This window comes from Cheilinus undulatus, linkage group 8, assembly GCF_018320785.1.
Source record: "Cheilinus undulatus linkage group 8, ASM1832078v1, whole genome shotgun sequence".
In the NCBI taxonomy this organism is placed as follows: domain Eukaryota; kingdom Metazoa; phylum Chordata; class Actinopteri; order Labriformes; family Labridae; genus Cheilinus; species Cheilinus undulatus.
In genome coordinates this window covers 42,835,312-42,851,429 of record NC_054872.1, presented here as the reverse complement: position 1 = coordinate 42,851,429, position 16,118 = coordinate 42,835,312, and the positions used below count along the sequence as shown (strand labels likewise).

The window sequence follows — 16,118 nt, the reverse complement described above, 5'->3', positions numbered from 1 at the left end:
ATGATTTAGTTTTATACTTTTTCAAATTAGCAGTCAACTAAAAATGAGGGTACAAGAGTCAAAGTCACCAACAAAAACTGTTTTCCTTCTTTCTTATGTAGTTAGCAGAGTTCAAGACAGATATGTTTTTACCAACTTTGGCCTAAAGGTTTGTCAGGATAGATCTTTAAACTCAGATATTATCGGGTTCATTTTTTTTACCCCGTAAAATCATTGATTGCTTCTATTTACCAAAAAGTCCAGTCCAACTCCTGCTCACCATCTAACTTGCACAAAAACATTGGAACATTTTTAGTAGGTAATACAGGGTTTTCTCTTTCACTTTCTACAGTTTTGGATTAAAAATAAATCTTAAAATCTGAACCTTTTATAAGTTTCAGTACTGATAATATCAGTTTTTTAATTAACCAAGACTTTGTGGAAAACTATCAACTTATGAATCAGGATATTGTTGCTGTTGATTGTTTGTTTGTCAGTATGCCATTACTACACAGAAAGGGGATATTTTGATCCCATGGTCATGAAATGACAAGTGTTGTCTTAGCCTTGTTTTTTGTGTATGGCGGTATAAAAAAGAATTTGCTGTCTGATACAGAGAAGCTGCCATACTCTACAGTTAGTTTTAGACGGTCTCTGTGCTCTTCTTTGACCCCACCATTAGTAAGATCATACTGCAGGCTTCATTCAGGTCTGAGTCTGAGATTCAAATAATTACACGTAAAAATGGTTAAAAATTAAATGATACAGTTTTACTGACATTAGTGCTTTGACATAACTTAATCTTTGTGTTGCCTTCAGGCAAAAACGTCAAATTTTCACCTCTGAGGATGAATCTTCATAATTCAATGACTCTGTTGTCTTTTCTACAGCATTGCTCCCAGCACAAAATAAACATTTAAAGCCCTACTACCTATGCAGCTCTATTTATAGATATGTGAGGAGTATGTTGCAATTCAAACCTTTATCAAAGTGGGTTGTAATGGATGTTTTAGTCTCAAGGGAATACTTTTATTGGGAGTTTTAGCACTTTGGTTTCAAATTTTGGGAGAGCAAAGATAGAGAGAGCGTTTTATGGGATTATTTTATTATTTTTTGAGCACTTCTGCAGATGCTTATGGGACTCATAAATACATGAAAATCTACTTCACATATTATACATCAGAATTATCCTGCATATCATCTCGGCACTCTCCTCCTACACATCTCAAGAGGCTTTTATGAAGACAAACTAATAAACCAAACCCTGTACGTTGGTGTTGTATGTTTGTATTCTAATTTATGTGTGTTTTTGTTCTCTTCAGCCCGTTGTCACTGCCCTGCCAGAGGAGAGTGGGGGGGCAGGAGTCACGTAAATCAAAGCGTCGCATCATGGAGACACAGGTCAGTGCTTCTGTCTTCAACTCAGGGCGAGATGAGGAAGGTCTGTGCCACAAAAGCTCCCTGATTATTTTTTCCTTTTTTTGTACAGCCAGGTAAACAGCCCTCTGCGATCCAAATAACCTGTCAGTCAGAGGATGTGATGAAGGTTCATTTTGCAGTCTAGATCAGTCTGCATATCTTTTAACACCCAGTGAAGCTCTCTGCCTTCGTATTTCTCTATCTTTCTCCTTTATGCTGTATGTTTATCGCCCTCTGATGCCTCTGAGTCTAAAGGGAAGCGTGTGAGAGTTGACGTGTCGTGTGTTTCAGTTAAAATCTATAATTCAAATGCAAACTTGGCTGCACAAAAACCTGCTCATGTATTTCATCAACATCTGCAGTTCAGCGCCGCATTTATCATGATCATCAGACCCAATTCCCAGCGGATGCCGGTGAAACAGGCAACATCACATGTGGCAGTTACTATTTTTAAACTGCATTCTTAACTGCGAATGCTCATTGTACTGCGTCCTCCTACACAACACTCTGATCCGCGTGTGTGTGCAAATACAGTAATCCTGGAACAATACGCTCCACAGAACACCCGTTTTCACTCCGGCACTTCCAGGCCCCATTGTGCCCCTCTGATTGATGCTAATCTCCGTCCGTCTTGGAGGAGCAGGCTCGTTGTCGTGCGGGAAAGTGAGATGGGAAGGAATGCTGATATGCTGTAGCTTGGGATCATTTCCAAGTGCACTTTGCAGTCGATTACAGTTTGGCCAGGTGGCGCTGGCACCTTGACAGTGCAGCATTGACAGAGCACATCCATTTAAAGGCACAGACGTCGACAAAGGCCACTGAATAATAATCTCCCCTCCTAGTAGTAATGCTAGAGAAGAGAGCGATAAAGGGCCAAGAGTGGAACCATATGTCACAGTCCAGCAATGAGAAATGCATGTACCTCTGGGTGACGTTTCCTGTGATTGATTGCTGCGATGATGCTCCGATGTTTTAACTTTTCACGGATAGTGAGCCTGTGTGACATGAAAGCTGCCTCACTAAGCAGCCACCTCTATAAGATGCAAGGGGATACATTTAGGGTGAGACATCATACGGCTGTGTTTGATGAGCCTTGATGATGTGACTCATCCGTTAATGCTTGTAATGTAGCTTTATAGACATATCTGCCCTCAGGCTATACAGGAACATTGAATTGTCGCTCTTTCTTGTCTTTAAGAATGAAAGAAGAACACCTAATGCACAATGATTGATCATTTAGAGTATGCAGTAGAAAACACAAAACAGCGCTTCATGCCCAGAATTATCTCAATGTATGTCTGAGCACGGAGGTATCATGGCCTGATTGAATCCTGTGATGATGTTGGCACCCAGACAAGTTGATCTGTGTGTCTCCTGTGCCCAGCCTTGTCCACCCCCAGTTGCTGCCAACCCCATTGAGCTGCTGCCATGTTGCCATGGCTACATGGGAGGGGCCGGCCTTTACAACTCCAGGAAGTCAGAGGAGGAGCTTAGTTTGAGGTAAGAAGCATATATGTCATTGAGTTTCGGACTGATACATCATAGATTGGCGTGATAAAATTTAAATAGTATTTCTCCCTTATGAAAAGCAACAATGGGCAGCAGGAAAGTGTGTCGAGGTGGGGGCCTGCACTCTAGACTATCTGCTTTAAGTATTTTGTTCATGAAGATGGCTTCGTCCCTGACCTTGTCCTGCCCGCCAAAACAGATAAACACAGACAAAACACAACAAAGCCAGCCCTTAAAACGGGGATTCAGGTCTTCTGATAACAATAAAAGTTATTCCTGTAAGGTAACAGAAGAAAAATGTTGCAACATCACAAACATTCTTTTCCATGGACTCGTGGAGGTGAGGTTTAAGGAGCATGCTCAGAATTTTGACTGTTAGATCAATTGTAGCATCATGCAGATACTTCATGATATTTTAAGTTTGGATTTGCCTGTCTCTTAGGCACTGATTACAGTTTGCATTTGCAATACATTTTGGATATTTGAATTGAAGCAACATCTACCAGGTACAACAGACAGAAATTAGCCAATGGCTATAATCTGGCATATTCACTAGGGATGCACAATATTAATGCCAATATTGGTATTGGCAGATATTAACGGAAAAGTGAATTATTGGTATCAACAGATGTGAACATTTCTGCATATATTTACAACAAATATTTTGGCTATCAAAATCTGCCTATATAATCTGTAAATATTGGCTAGACAAACAGATAAGTGAGTGGAGTTTCTGGCAGGACCATCAGACCTACTCAGCGGAAGTCTTTTTCTTTATTCATCATCTTTCCTTACATTTTAAAGTGTGTTTTAAGGACCAAAATTTGGTGATTTGATCATCCTCAAACTTTAAATTGTGTGTTTTAGGTCTAAACTACATGTAAATATCAGTACATAATATTGTTATTGGCTGAAATTATTTAGTAAATATCAGCATATTAAATATCTGAAAAAATCCACTATCATGCATCCCTTATATTTACAGTCTAGGCCTGCAGCATCTATTTTGAATAAGCATTATAACTATTAGCCTGCACTAAGTGACTGCACTTAAGCACATGCACCTATATTATGCATTAACAATACGTCTTAAGTGACGACCTGATATCAGAACTCACTTGCCCACCGGGTATGCAAACAACAGCCTGTACATCATTCCATGCATGGCTCTCTTGATGTGGCTTGTTATTTCTTTATGCTTTCAGCCATAAAAAAAAAAAAAAAAAAAAAAACATCCCTATGTTGTGTGAAGTGAAGCAGCTGGCTATAAGAATTAACTGGAGCAAATTAGTCATGAACTAAGAGGCTAGTGGCACATCTTTGACAACTTTTCTCCCGTATGTTGTCATAAGTTTCCCTTTGAAGAACATAGTGAGAAACTTAAGAAAATAAATCTTGAGAGGGGCTGGTTAAATCATGATTCATTTGCAAAAAACAAGCTGGCTCCTTTTGTGAGTGATGGTATTGTCCCCCATTGTAAGGAAGCTTGCCTTTTTTGTCCTATTTTTGTTGCTTTAAAGATATAAAAACAGTAAAATGATGCCAAATGAGGAGATGTTCAGGAGCCGAAGGCCTGGCTTTTCTTACTGAGTTGAGTCGAATGATTCAGATCTCTGAAAAGAGCTGTAATTCCCATCACTTCAAGCAAGGCTGGATGGGCATGAAAAACACCCTCTTTTTGCTTACTGAGAGAATACCACAGATCAAATCAAGTGTTGTGTCTACAGAACTCAAATTGAGAAAAAGGCCAATAACCTCGAAATGCAGTCTGAGCTGTTGGATATTTAACCGTCTTCAGTACACATTCAGGTACATCCACATGAAGCATTAAGGATTACCATTTGGTATCTAAATGCCCAAAATGGCTTTAATCCTTGTTAATGCTAAGAAAGGGTGTAAGACTTCTGCCTCCTCCCAACAATGTAGGTGGGATTATATCATTAGGTTTACAAGATTTCAAAGTATCAAAAGCAAACGTTTTCAAATGTTATTTCTAAATTATGACCACAACAAACACACAAACCTTTCTTAGCTCAATTTTTTCAGGTGAACTGCACGTTATTTTTTTCTATCAGTCTCTTTTTGAAATTTTGAAATGCAGATGAATGTGAATCTTCTTTTATTTCACATTTAAATGATTGATCATTCATCTTCTTAACCTCTCTCTTGCCTGCTTGCAGTTCTCCTCCCAAGCGGATGTACGCCCTGTACCACACCTCATATAACGGAAATACTGCACTCTCCAGGAGTCTCCATCACTATAACAGGTTTTTCTCATGTCATCCTTAATTGTTTCAAAGCTCATCTTGATGATGTTGATTTTTGTGCCCCCATCGGTTGAACGGCACAGCTTATCACTTTGATAATATGACTTTTACATGCAGAAGTGTTGTTTGCAGGCAAAAATTTCAATCTTTTTTTTTTTTTTTGGGGGGGGGGGTTATTTTTTTTTGACGTAATAAGAACAAATAGAATTTACATTAACACTTTCAGAATATTTTTTAACAGTTTGAGAACATTAACATGTTAATTTATCATAGATATAAAGTGCTTAACAAATTTATTAGACCACCACCCAAAGTAAGGTTTATGCCACAGCTGCCCTAAATTAACAGCATTGGTAATTACCAAAATCATTTTTTATGTTTCTGCAATGGTTAATACAGCAATATGTAGAAGCTCTTTAACCCAAATAATATTTTTAGCGAATATATAATAATTATTTTTATCCATGAATTTTCAAATTTACTGATTTACAAAAAAACTGAAAAAATAGTAAAGCACATTATTATTTCTTGATTAATACGTCAAATTATAGTTATTTACTTGCATTCCTGAACAGAAAAATGAGTTTTAGTGGTTGAATGTTATGCTTATTAATTTCTGACTTCTCAGAGAAGCCCAGTGAGCCGGCTCAAATCAGGGTATAAAAAGGTGAATTCATTTTGAAATTCCTCATTCCTGTTCAAAATGGTAAAACGTGGAGAGCTCACTGAAAATGAAAGCCCTTCATGATGCTGGATGGTCTCTGAGACAAATAGGGAAAGACATAAAGTGTTCTCACAGTGTGGTCAAGTATGCTTTGGAGTCAATTGCCGAGACTGGTACTTACAAAATGTGCCAAGGAGAGGCAGGAAACCAAAGTTAACTGAAGCAGATGTCAGACACCTCAAGATTTGAAGTACTAGAGACAGAAGGAAGACCACTGCTGATCTTCAGGCAGAGATGAATGCTTCTAGATCAGAGTCTGAGAAAGTCTCCAGAATGACCATAAGCAGATGACTGACCGAACAAGGGAAGAATAGCTGCTAAGAAGCCATTATTGAGGCCTGCAAACATCCAGAAACACCTCAGATTTGCCAGGGAGCACAAACACTGGACTGTTGATGACTGGAAGAAGGTACTCTGGACGGACGAGTCCAAGTTTGAACTCTTGGGTCAGCATGGTCGTGTTTATGTCCGCAGAAAAGCTGGAGAACCTTCTGATGCCAGATGCATTGCACCCACGGTGAAACACGGTGGAGATTTCATTGTGGTATGGGGTTCCATTTGTGGATACAGCGTGGGTAAATTTGTGAAAATGGACGGTATCATGAACAAGAACGTCTACCACAACATCCTAGTGCATCATGGAATCCCTTCTGGACTGAATCTGATTGGTCGTGGGTTCATATACCAACAAGACAATGACCCCAAGCATACTTCAAAGCTGTGCAGAGACTATTTGACCAAGAAAAAGGAATCTGGAGTACTGGAACTGATGGACTGGCCAAGTCAAAGTCTGAACATGAATCGTTATTGAACAAATTTGGGATTTAGTTGATTCAAAGATTGATGGCTCAAAATCTAAAGCAAGTCTCTGGGAACAGCTAGAAACTATTTGGAACTCAATAACAAAAGAGACTGTGGAAAAGTACATGAAAACAATGCCAGCAAGAATGCAAGCTGTTATCAAGGCCAAAGGAGGCCATACAAAATATTAAGTGTTTTGGTTATTATGTGTGGAAAAAGGACTATTTAGTTGTTTCAGTTTGTTATTTGCCAAATACATAAAAATGACATTTCTAGTTTTAAACAAGTTTTTGAAAGGTTTCTAAAATATTTATGTTTTCTCGTTTTTATGACAGGTGGTCAAAGAAATTTGTCAAGCAATGTATGTCGCAAACTTACTCTGAGTATTTTGAATCCAGCTAACAATAGGGTGTTCTGTTAAATTTGATCCCGAGGGAACCTTGTGAGCTTTACAAGCTAACCTTACTCTGAAGTAGTAATAGAGAGATTTTTAAAAAAATATTATACCTGTTGACAAGCTCCTGAAAACTGAGGATAGAATTGCTCCATTGATATCTTTAAGAGTTAAAATACCTTTATCCTCTCAGTTTTTGTTTCTGAATGGTTTCCCCCCAGATATCAGATGATTATTATTCCATCATGGAGATGATCTATACCATACATTTTTTACCTTCATACATTTTTCAACTTCTCCAAAGACTTGTAGCGTGTAAGCTAAGATTGGACCATAATATAAACCACTCTTTTTGACCAAGTTACCAATAAGAGGAAAGTGCTTTAGTCTTATTGGGGCTATTAAATCTTGTTCTATACATTTCCATGGAGACACTTTATCTTCATCAAACCAATAGCTAACACTTCTCAAGACATAAGCCCCGTGATAAAGTTTAAAATTAGGATAAGACCAACCTCCATTTGTGGTAGTATGTTCATTTTAATCACTGATATCCCGTTTGGGACTGACGCTGGTAGATTCAATCTGCTTTATTTCTGATGGCAACTGTGGTTCAGTGGTAGAGTTGGTCATGTCTCAATTGGAGGGTGTGGGGTTTGATCCCAGCTCTTGCATGTTTATTTGTCCTTGGGCAAGACACTTAACCCCAAATAGCTCCTACTGTTGCACCAATGGGATGTCAATGCTTGTGAATAGGAGCTTCAGATGACCATTATGCATAGCACCCTGCAGCATCAGTGTCAGAATGTGGAGTGAATGGATGTGAATGGGTAAATGTAACCTGCAGTGTAAAAAGTGCTTTTAATCGTCAAAGAAAAGTGATTTTATTAGATTATTTCTATTGACCATTTAAATCTATTTGAATGTCTAATATACAAATGTATGATTATTCTCAGTATTAAGATTATCAAAACGCTTTTTGGTAGCATGACTTGTCTAATACTGACTTGGTGGCAGTTGTTAAATTCATGAAGAACTAGACACATTTATTGACATTTGTACAGAAATAAGTAGTTACTCATTAAATTGCAAACACATCAAGAGTTGATTGGGTGCTCTGCAGCTGCAGAAATTGAATCCTCAGTTGTAGTTAAACCTCAAGCTCTGCAGCACCCTTTTTATCTGGCACATAAAAGTACAGTTGGGAATTTATGCCATTTAGCACCTCATTGTTTTTGTTCTTATTAGCAGAAACATCCTTGGATGTAAATGGGTCTTTAATGGTCAAGCATTAGCACACTTACATTTAGATTCAGGGCAATCAGCAAAACTGAATTCAGTCAAATTTTGTTAAATATTTTGACTCGTTTTCAAGAGGTTATTTGGAAAACTGCAGGAAACTTCTTAAATGAGTATACAGAAGCAGTAAAAGTTCAGCTAAAGGTTAAAACCAAAGCAATTATTTAAAAGATGATTGAATACTACAGCTGAGAGGCACTGCTGAGTGTGGTGATTATTCTCTGTGGGTGTATGACTAAAATTAACTCAGTTCACTTTGGTAAGAGCATCTCTAAGTTGTTTTCATATGTTGTCTTTCAATTCTACATTTTGTCTAAACAGATGTCTTTAAAACAGAAATGTTTGAAATATTGGCCAGTGGAAATTGTGTTTATGTATGATTTTTAATGGGGCTTTTACATACATAACGGTGGTTTATTTTTATAGATAAGTAACAGAATAAATTATCTTGTTTAAAGGTACATTGTGTAGAATTTTATCAATGAAATCTCCCAATCTCTACATGCATGCCCTCTGTAATTTTTAACACAGTGCAAAAAGTGTGTTTTCAAGGGGTTTATTTCTCTCAGGGACAGTTTAAGATGTTGATTGTTAAATAATGAAATTAATTTTCAACTGTTGACTTTTCAAATGCAATTTTTTTCAAGTTCTTAGGTCCTATCAGAGAGCCAAGAGGGCTTTGATGGTTCCCCTCTACATTGTTGATAAATGTGATTGATTGTGATTAATTAATCACAACCTTTTTAATGAATGAGGTTATTTTTTTTAGTGTGGTGACAGAACTTGTTTCTACCTAAAGCCTTTTAATCTGTCCCTGTAGGTCTCTATCCCTAACTACTGTGCTTGTGTCTTTCTTTTTTCCCAGTGTGGAGGACTCCTGCAGATTACCGCCCCCTTGCTTCCCATACCCCCTCAACTCCAACGGCAGCCACCATCACCACCACCTCCAACATAACCACCAACATAACCACCAACATAACCACCAACACAACCACCAACACAACCATCAACACAACCACCAACACAACCACCAACATAACCACCAACATAACCACCAACACCAGACAGGGCAAAAGCAGCTGGAGCCGCACATCGTACGAGATCTGCATCCTTACCAGGCCGGCATGGGTGGAGGGGGAGGCGTAGGCGGAGGAGGAGGAGGAGGGGGAGGAGGTGGCGTTGGAGGAGGAGGAGGAGGAGGAGGAGGAGGTATGGCTGTCGGGGGATCTGAAGGGACAGTGGCAAGGAGCTGGGGAGGAGGGGAGGCTGTGCGGATTTTGGCAAGACGTGTCACACCTGACGGGAAGGTGCAGTACCTGGTGGAGTGGGAGAACGTGAGTTTGTACTGACACGAACTGAGTCAACACGAGACGCAATGACTGTTTGGCCACAGGAAATACTGTGTTTGTAATATGTGGCAGTGTTTAAAGTACACGCAGGACATAAAGAAAAACAAATCCGTATGAATCCAGGTTTCTCTCATAGTCTCACCTCTACTGAACATCACTATAGGTCACTACTCGTTACTAAATGTCCCTCTTTGCTAGTGTTTCTCTGATATTTGTACTGTTAACTTTGGAATATGCCTTTTGCATTTATCATGTTTTACAGTGATGAGAGGAGATATTCAAACTTCCTGATAATTTTTACATAACAGGTTGGCTTTTTAAACGTTTTCCAAATCAGAGAAACTCACAACAGATAAAAGTAAGACCGCAGATCCCTATTGAAGAAGATTTTGTTTCAGGGTCTCAAATCTGTGATGAAAGCCTCTTTACAGGGTTTTTAAAAAGTCAGTTTAGGAAATTTTTGACCTAAATTGTTAGCCTCTTTAATGCAGGGATGGGATTTCCTGTGAAAACTATTTCTTTGGAATTATCAATCCCTTCACAGAATTCTTTGAAAGAAAGCAGATTTACGACACTATGGAACTACATCCTTTAGAAAGAATAATTTGGCAAACAGATTAATACAAACTACACTGGCATATTGCTTTCTTTTTTAAAATAAAAAGTTATTTACAACATAATGTACCTTGATAGAGGGCTTAGTTATATAATGTTCCGACATTCTAACCCTTATTGGGTTTTTCCTTAGTTTGTGGTGTGTTGTTTTTAATTTTATCCCCCTCCCCATGACCTTAACCCTTACCTTGAGGATTCAGGTGCCTAAACACAACCCTCTTTGGGTTTTCTTTTGTTTGTGGTTTGTTAAACTTAAATTTATCCCCGCCAGTAAATTTTTGATTTGTACTCATAAAATTCTGCCTTTGTGAAAAATAGCCGTAAACTCAGTATGTCATTCTGGGTACAGTATGTCACTTCATGTCCTATGGTTGAGGTCACCCATTGTAGAAGTCTGCAACCAGATCCTCTTACATAAACAACTACTAGATTGTTTACTTCCCAGCTCTTCTCTCAGCTCTACCTGACTCAGCCTCTCTTTGCACAGGAGACACTTGGTCAAAAGAAAAATTATATGAATATGTTGGTATCGGCTAAAATTAGTTTGGTATATTGGCGTATCTGATATCGTACTACTACAATTGGTATATATAATTTATCTATGGCACAGTGCTATAAATAGATAGATAAATGCATTTAGAGTTATTGCATATCTGCTCAGTTAAATTTAGTTTGGCAGCAATTAACTCATTAGCAGCTTTTAAGTAAATTTGAGGGTGCAACAGAAGCTTTTGATTTAAGAGGAGGCTGAGTGGTGGAGGTGAAGCTGTCATGACAGCACTGCAGTGTGAGCACTGGTGTAGCAGGGATCAGAGAAAAGGACATATTTAAATCAACCGCCTCGTTGAGAAAACAAGCTATCTGTTGAGTGTTCGAGTCATTAAAACAGCTGGCAGTCAGCTGATAGCAGCTGGAGATATGACCTCTCACTCCTGCCTGAACAAATGGTTAGCTTTATTGAAATTACTTGACTGTAAGTGTAGAGAAACATAACTATTCAAATTGTTGCCATTTCTTAATGTAGTGCTATTAGTCTATCAGCATTTCTTATGAAAACCTTAAAGATGAGCAAGCTTTTATGTGGCCAATAGCAGACAGCATTATCATCTTTTGTTTGTTTTTCTTTTTTAATCATCTGATGCTCAGTCGCTCCATAGGTTTGATTTGTACAGGAATCCCTCTTCAGTAATGGAAAAGATGAAAACTGGGTGGTGGCTACTGATTTGCAGCACTGTGACTTCAGTCTGACCTACTCCAAGACACCAACCTGTTAGTCAACAAATCCTCTGGAAGTTTTCATATTTCCTCTCATCACAGTATGTTATTACGAGATTGTAAACATGTTATTACAGGCGTTACTTATTTGTTTTATTATGTTTTGTCATGATTTACATTTAGACTACTGTAAGTATTAGAAATAGGAGCCACAAGAGGGCTTTTGTTTTATAGATAGAAATATATATTCACAATATATTGCTATGATCGAATAACTTTATTTTTATTTTTTGACGTGGTTGCATAGTGCCTAAATGGGTGGTGTACTTACTGATTGGTCAGCTGATCTGAGTTGACCAATCAGTCAACAAACATAAGAGATGGGTTCAAATAACTGTAAATTACAAAGGATGACGGATACATGAGTACACATGGCCCAGTATTATTTCTTTTTTAATTATCAGAACAGACTGTGATGTTACTGTACATTCCAAACAAACAACAAAGAAGAAATGTATGTTATAAAAATGTCTGTTTGAAGTCAACAGAATGGACATTATTTTAAAAAAGGTGGGTTTTTGTTTTTTATGAATGTTATTTGTTATTCATATCAGCCTAAGGTCCAGTCTCTGTTCAGCTTTGTGTCAGAACGCTGCAGGCCGATATAAAACTTAGAAATTTTCTCAAAACCTTTGATCACACATCATATTAACAACCAAACTAACATTCAGTATTCCCCAGTGTGTTTATCTTCACCATGAATAAAAATATTTGTATCAGAGTTGGCCCTTGTAAAAGCAGGGACCAAACAACAACAGTGAGAGACTGAAAAGTGGCAGTGCCAAGCTGCAGTAATCAGTGATATATGCCATAACCTTGTAGCTGATGTTGTGGCTGATAGCGTACCCTCAGTGGTGTAGATGCGAGCCATCTTCCACTCCAGTACCGCCCACCTTTTACCTCAGTGTTGCAAATTTAAGTTAATACATGTTGTGTACGTTCATCAAAGGTTTTCCTTTTCATTTCATGGCATCTCTGATGACAGTAATGTTAAATAACTATCCTTGCTGATGATAACAGCAAACACATAGGAATGCTCATTCCTGTTAACGTGCTTAGCCTAATCACTGTAACCGGTTACAATAATGGATTACGGAAATTGCCATCCCAGATTGGATTTCATCGAAAGTCTGTATGTGATGTTACACCAGTCTGGCCAGAGTATGTTACGTCCCTTTCCATCACAGTAATAGATCCTTTGCAGATGACATTACAAAGCAGCAGTGTGCTGCTGTGGAGCAAGAAGTTATTTCTACATAGAGAAACGCTACCAAAAAGGCCATGTTTGGAGCTGTTTCCAACTATGCCAAGTGTCCAAAGGGTAAAAAATTAACCATACTTTCTTCTTAAACTACTTTTGTGTCCTGAAAGTAGTGAAAATTCAAGTAGTAAAAAAAAACTTGTCACAAACCTGGACGATCAGTCTTACACTATGTTTAGGTATGGGCCGTTTCCATAAAGCAGTCTGTTGTGGTTCACTAGAGTTTGCCATGTTTTAGCACATTAAACTCAGCTCGTACCTCTGTCTCCTCAGCTGATGCCAGTGTCACCAACCTCCAGCCTTGCTTGTTTTGGCAGGAAATCCATGTCTTTTAAGAGATCCAGACCATTTGGCTCAGCTCAGTAGAGCTGGTTGTTTGGCTCTAAAATTATTCTCCTTTTGGTAACAGCTTGGATTTTTGCTTGTGGGTTGAATAACAGCAAAGGATGGAGGAAAGGAAACTTGCACTCAAACTAAAGCTAGCTTCAGTGGCTCACAAGAGCCATTTCACAGAACAGGCTTGTTCATGAGCCTGAGACCATCTTTACATGGTCAGTTTATTTGGTTGATAGCACATCATCATTTCAATTGGAAGCGCGTTTGTGACAAAACAAGTAATTCTTTATTTATTAAATGGGCACAGCTAGCCTCATAGTTCTGTACAAGACTTCTCTAGACCCTTGTCACCCTTTGCCAGGTAAATCAGCTTAATTGTGGGAAAAAACACTTTTTGTAAAGTATAGGGATTATACTCAAGGTTTGTAGAAATGTGTTGATGGTAATTGCAGGTTAGAGATCCATTTAGAGCTGTGAAGCACAAACTTTCCCCCCATACTCACTAAGTCCTAACAGCTTTCCCCCACTTCCTGACCCAATGGACATTCTGGATTGCATTATTGATAACAACCTACCAACTGAAAAAATTACCATATCTACCTAATATAATTGTGTGTGTGATGAGGATCAGGTTTATCCACATTTTTTTTAATATTCATATTTATTTATTCTTATACACATTTTTTATTGTCTGTTATGTCCTGATGCCGACTAGTTTGAGTCGAGATGCATAGACATCCCTGCAACATATTTTTAGTTTTATACTACATCAGAGTCTGTCTCTGTCTGACTTTAAGGTCTTTCCCCTTGATAGTTTGCCATTGTCCAAGAACAAGCCACACAGTTGATGGCATACATTGATGATTACTGCAACATGGCAATGATCTTTCACTTTTCGATCTTGCTGTCACTCCAGTAAACAGGAAACAAACGAACATACGTAGCCCCTGAGGTCCCAAAAAGTGCATAATCTTATCTTGTCTCATAATTTATTATCTGTAAGACACCATGTGGACCTTTCATTTTGTGTGGATCTTTTTGGTAATGTTTAATATCTCTTGTGCACATTTTAATTATCTGGAGCACACAAGTTCTTATCTTGTGGATACAATATATGTAATTATCTTGTGTGCACAGGCTATCATTTAACTTGTGCACACAGGACTAAAATATCACTTTTAGGGCTTCAGGGACTCCGTATAAATGTTAAACTGAAGAAAGGGAATAAAAATATGAGTTCTTTAAACTCACCTGTGTTACCTTCACAGACCACCAGGGTGCAGTGGCTCACACTTTAAAATTCACTGTTTTAAAAGTGATTAATCATACCTCTTATCCCCCTTGAACACAGTCCTCTGTGGTCTAAATTAAAGGGTTGTGCTGTGCTTTAATCACAATGTAATAAGGAAAACCAGAGGAGGTTTTTGACCCTGTATAAACCAGCCTTTCTCTGAACAATTAGTATATGTCTCTTTAAACACTAATCAGCCCTCTCTTGAGAGGGAGTTCTAACACAAGTATCGTTGTGTGCTTCCATTGCTTTGGGTGGAGATACCAGGTGAGGGGCTGGTATTATTACACTGACTCAATGTCAATGCATACAGATTCTGAGTGGATTGATTTTGTGGACTACAAACAAAGGACTAGTTTGGCTTATTTTACCATTTTTGGGTTGATTAATGTGCTGATTACCCAATTGTATGTCTAAAACTCCTAAATAGTGGGTTTTGCATGATTTGTCCTTGTTAAGGAGCAAAGGAGACACCAAAACTCCTCATTAAAATGTTTCAGTATACTCTAGAGTAAAACCATCCTAAAGTCTACAATCTCAATGGTACTGCATTGAAACAACTCATCCATTTACGGCCTGACAAAGGTGTGTTTGTATAGAAAAGTAACGTGCTGCAGTCGAATTTTATCTTTGTGAAAACAGGTTACATAAATCTAGAAAACTGTGGTGCAAGTTCAGAGTTTATATTTTATACAGAGGTTTATTTCAGCAACACGTTGGGTATAACTTACACAACGTGTACTTTTACAGTTCTGTCTTAAGACTGTAACACAGCTTTAGTTGAAAAAATGCAGAGGTCATACTGTTACAACCACATGGTGAAAAACTGATTTTCTTCAAACCTCTCTTTTAAGTCTTCTGCACTTTTGCAAACATTTCAGGACGCTGAAACAATGTTGAATCACTATTTTCCATCCTCCTCAGTGACTATCTGACTGTAGTTTATTAGGAAGAGGTGTGTCGATCTCTCTAGGCGATGGTGATGAATGTATTTGTGTGTTTTCTATGGTATGTCTCTACCCGTCAAGTGCTTGTTCTAGGTCGTACTCTAGTTGGAACTAAAGCAGATTAGAATTAGGAGGAAATACAAACATCAACATTGAGGAACAGCATTTATTTTGAGAGAGGTAGTTTTCTTTTTTTGACTAGTAGTCAAGTCCAAGTTCAGTTTGATGTATTTTTGGAGAAATTATGTTTGTACATGTATACTCTGCGTTGACACCTAATATGTAACATGAATAATAAAACAATGTTTCACCTCGTATTCGCCTGTATTGTTTGTCTTTCTCCTTTTGTTTTAAATAAGTCTGTATAGATGTATTTTTTAAGCATTTTACCAAGGATTTCCAAAAGCAACTAAGTTCTGATGTTTTACAGCACAGCACAAGGGTTGAACATGTGGCTCAATAGCCTTGATATTTGACTCTAAACTTCCAAATCGAATCAGTTCATTCTGGAATCAGAGTGAACATTTGTGGAAGGTTTGAGGAAAATCCCTTAAAGGGTCCTTTAGGTCCTGTGTTTACAAGCAAAGGGGGAACATGAAGCCAAGGGACCTTGGCCTTTGACCTTCAACCTGCAAAGTCTAATTAGTTCATC

At 38.2% G+C, this 16,118-nt stretch overlaps 1 protein-coding gene across 2 annotated transcripts in view; it reads left to right on the top strand.

The window, feature by feature from the left end:
• Positions 1 to 15,771, top strand: part of phf1 (PHD finger protein 1) — a 35,360-nt gene extending 19,589 nt beyond the window's left edge. For both annotated transcript variants that reach the window (XM_041793538.1, XM_041793537.1), the window contains exons 12-15: positions 1,302 to 1,380; positions 2,783 to 2,898; positions 5,088 to 5,174; positions 9,258 to 15,771. In XM_041793538.1, coding sequence (XP_041649472.1) covers positions 1,302 to 1,380; positions 2,783 to 2,898; positions 5,088 to 5,174; positions 9,258 to 9,741 — 766 coding nt within the window. In that variant the 3' untranslated portion in view covers positions 9,742 to 15,771. The remainder of the gene's footprint in view (positions 1 to 1,301; positions 1,381 to 2,782; positions 2,899 to 5,087; positions 5,175 to 9,257) is intronic.
• Positions 15,772 to 16,118: the final 347 nt, after the last annotated feature.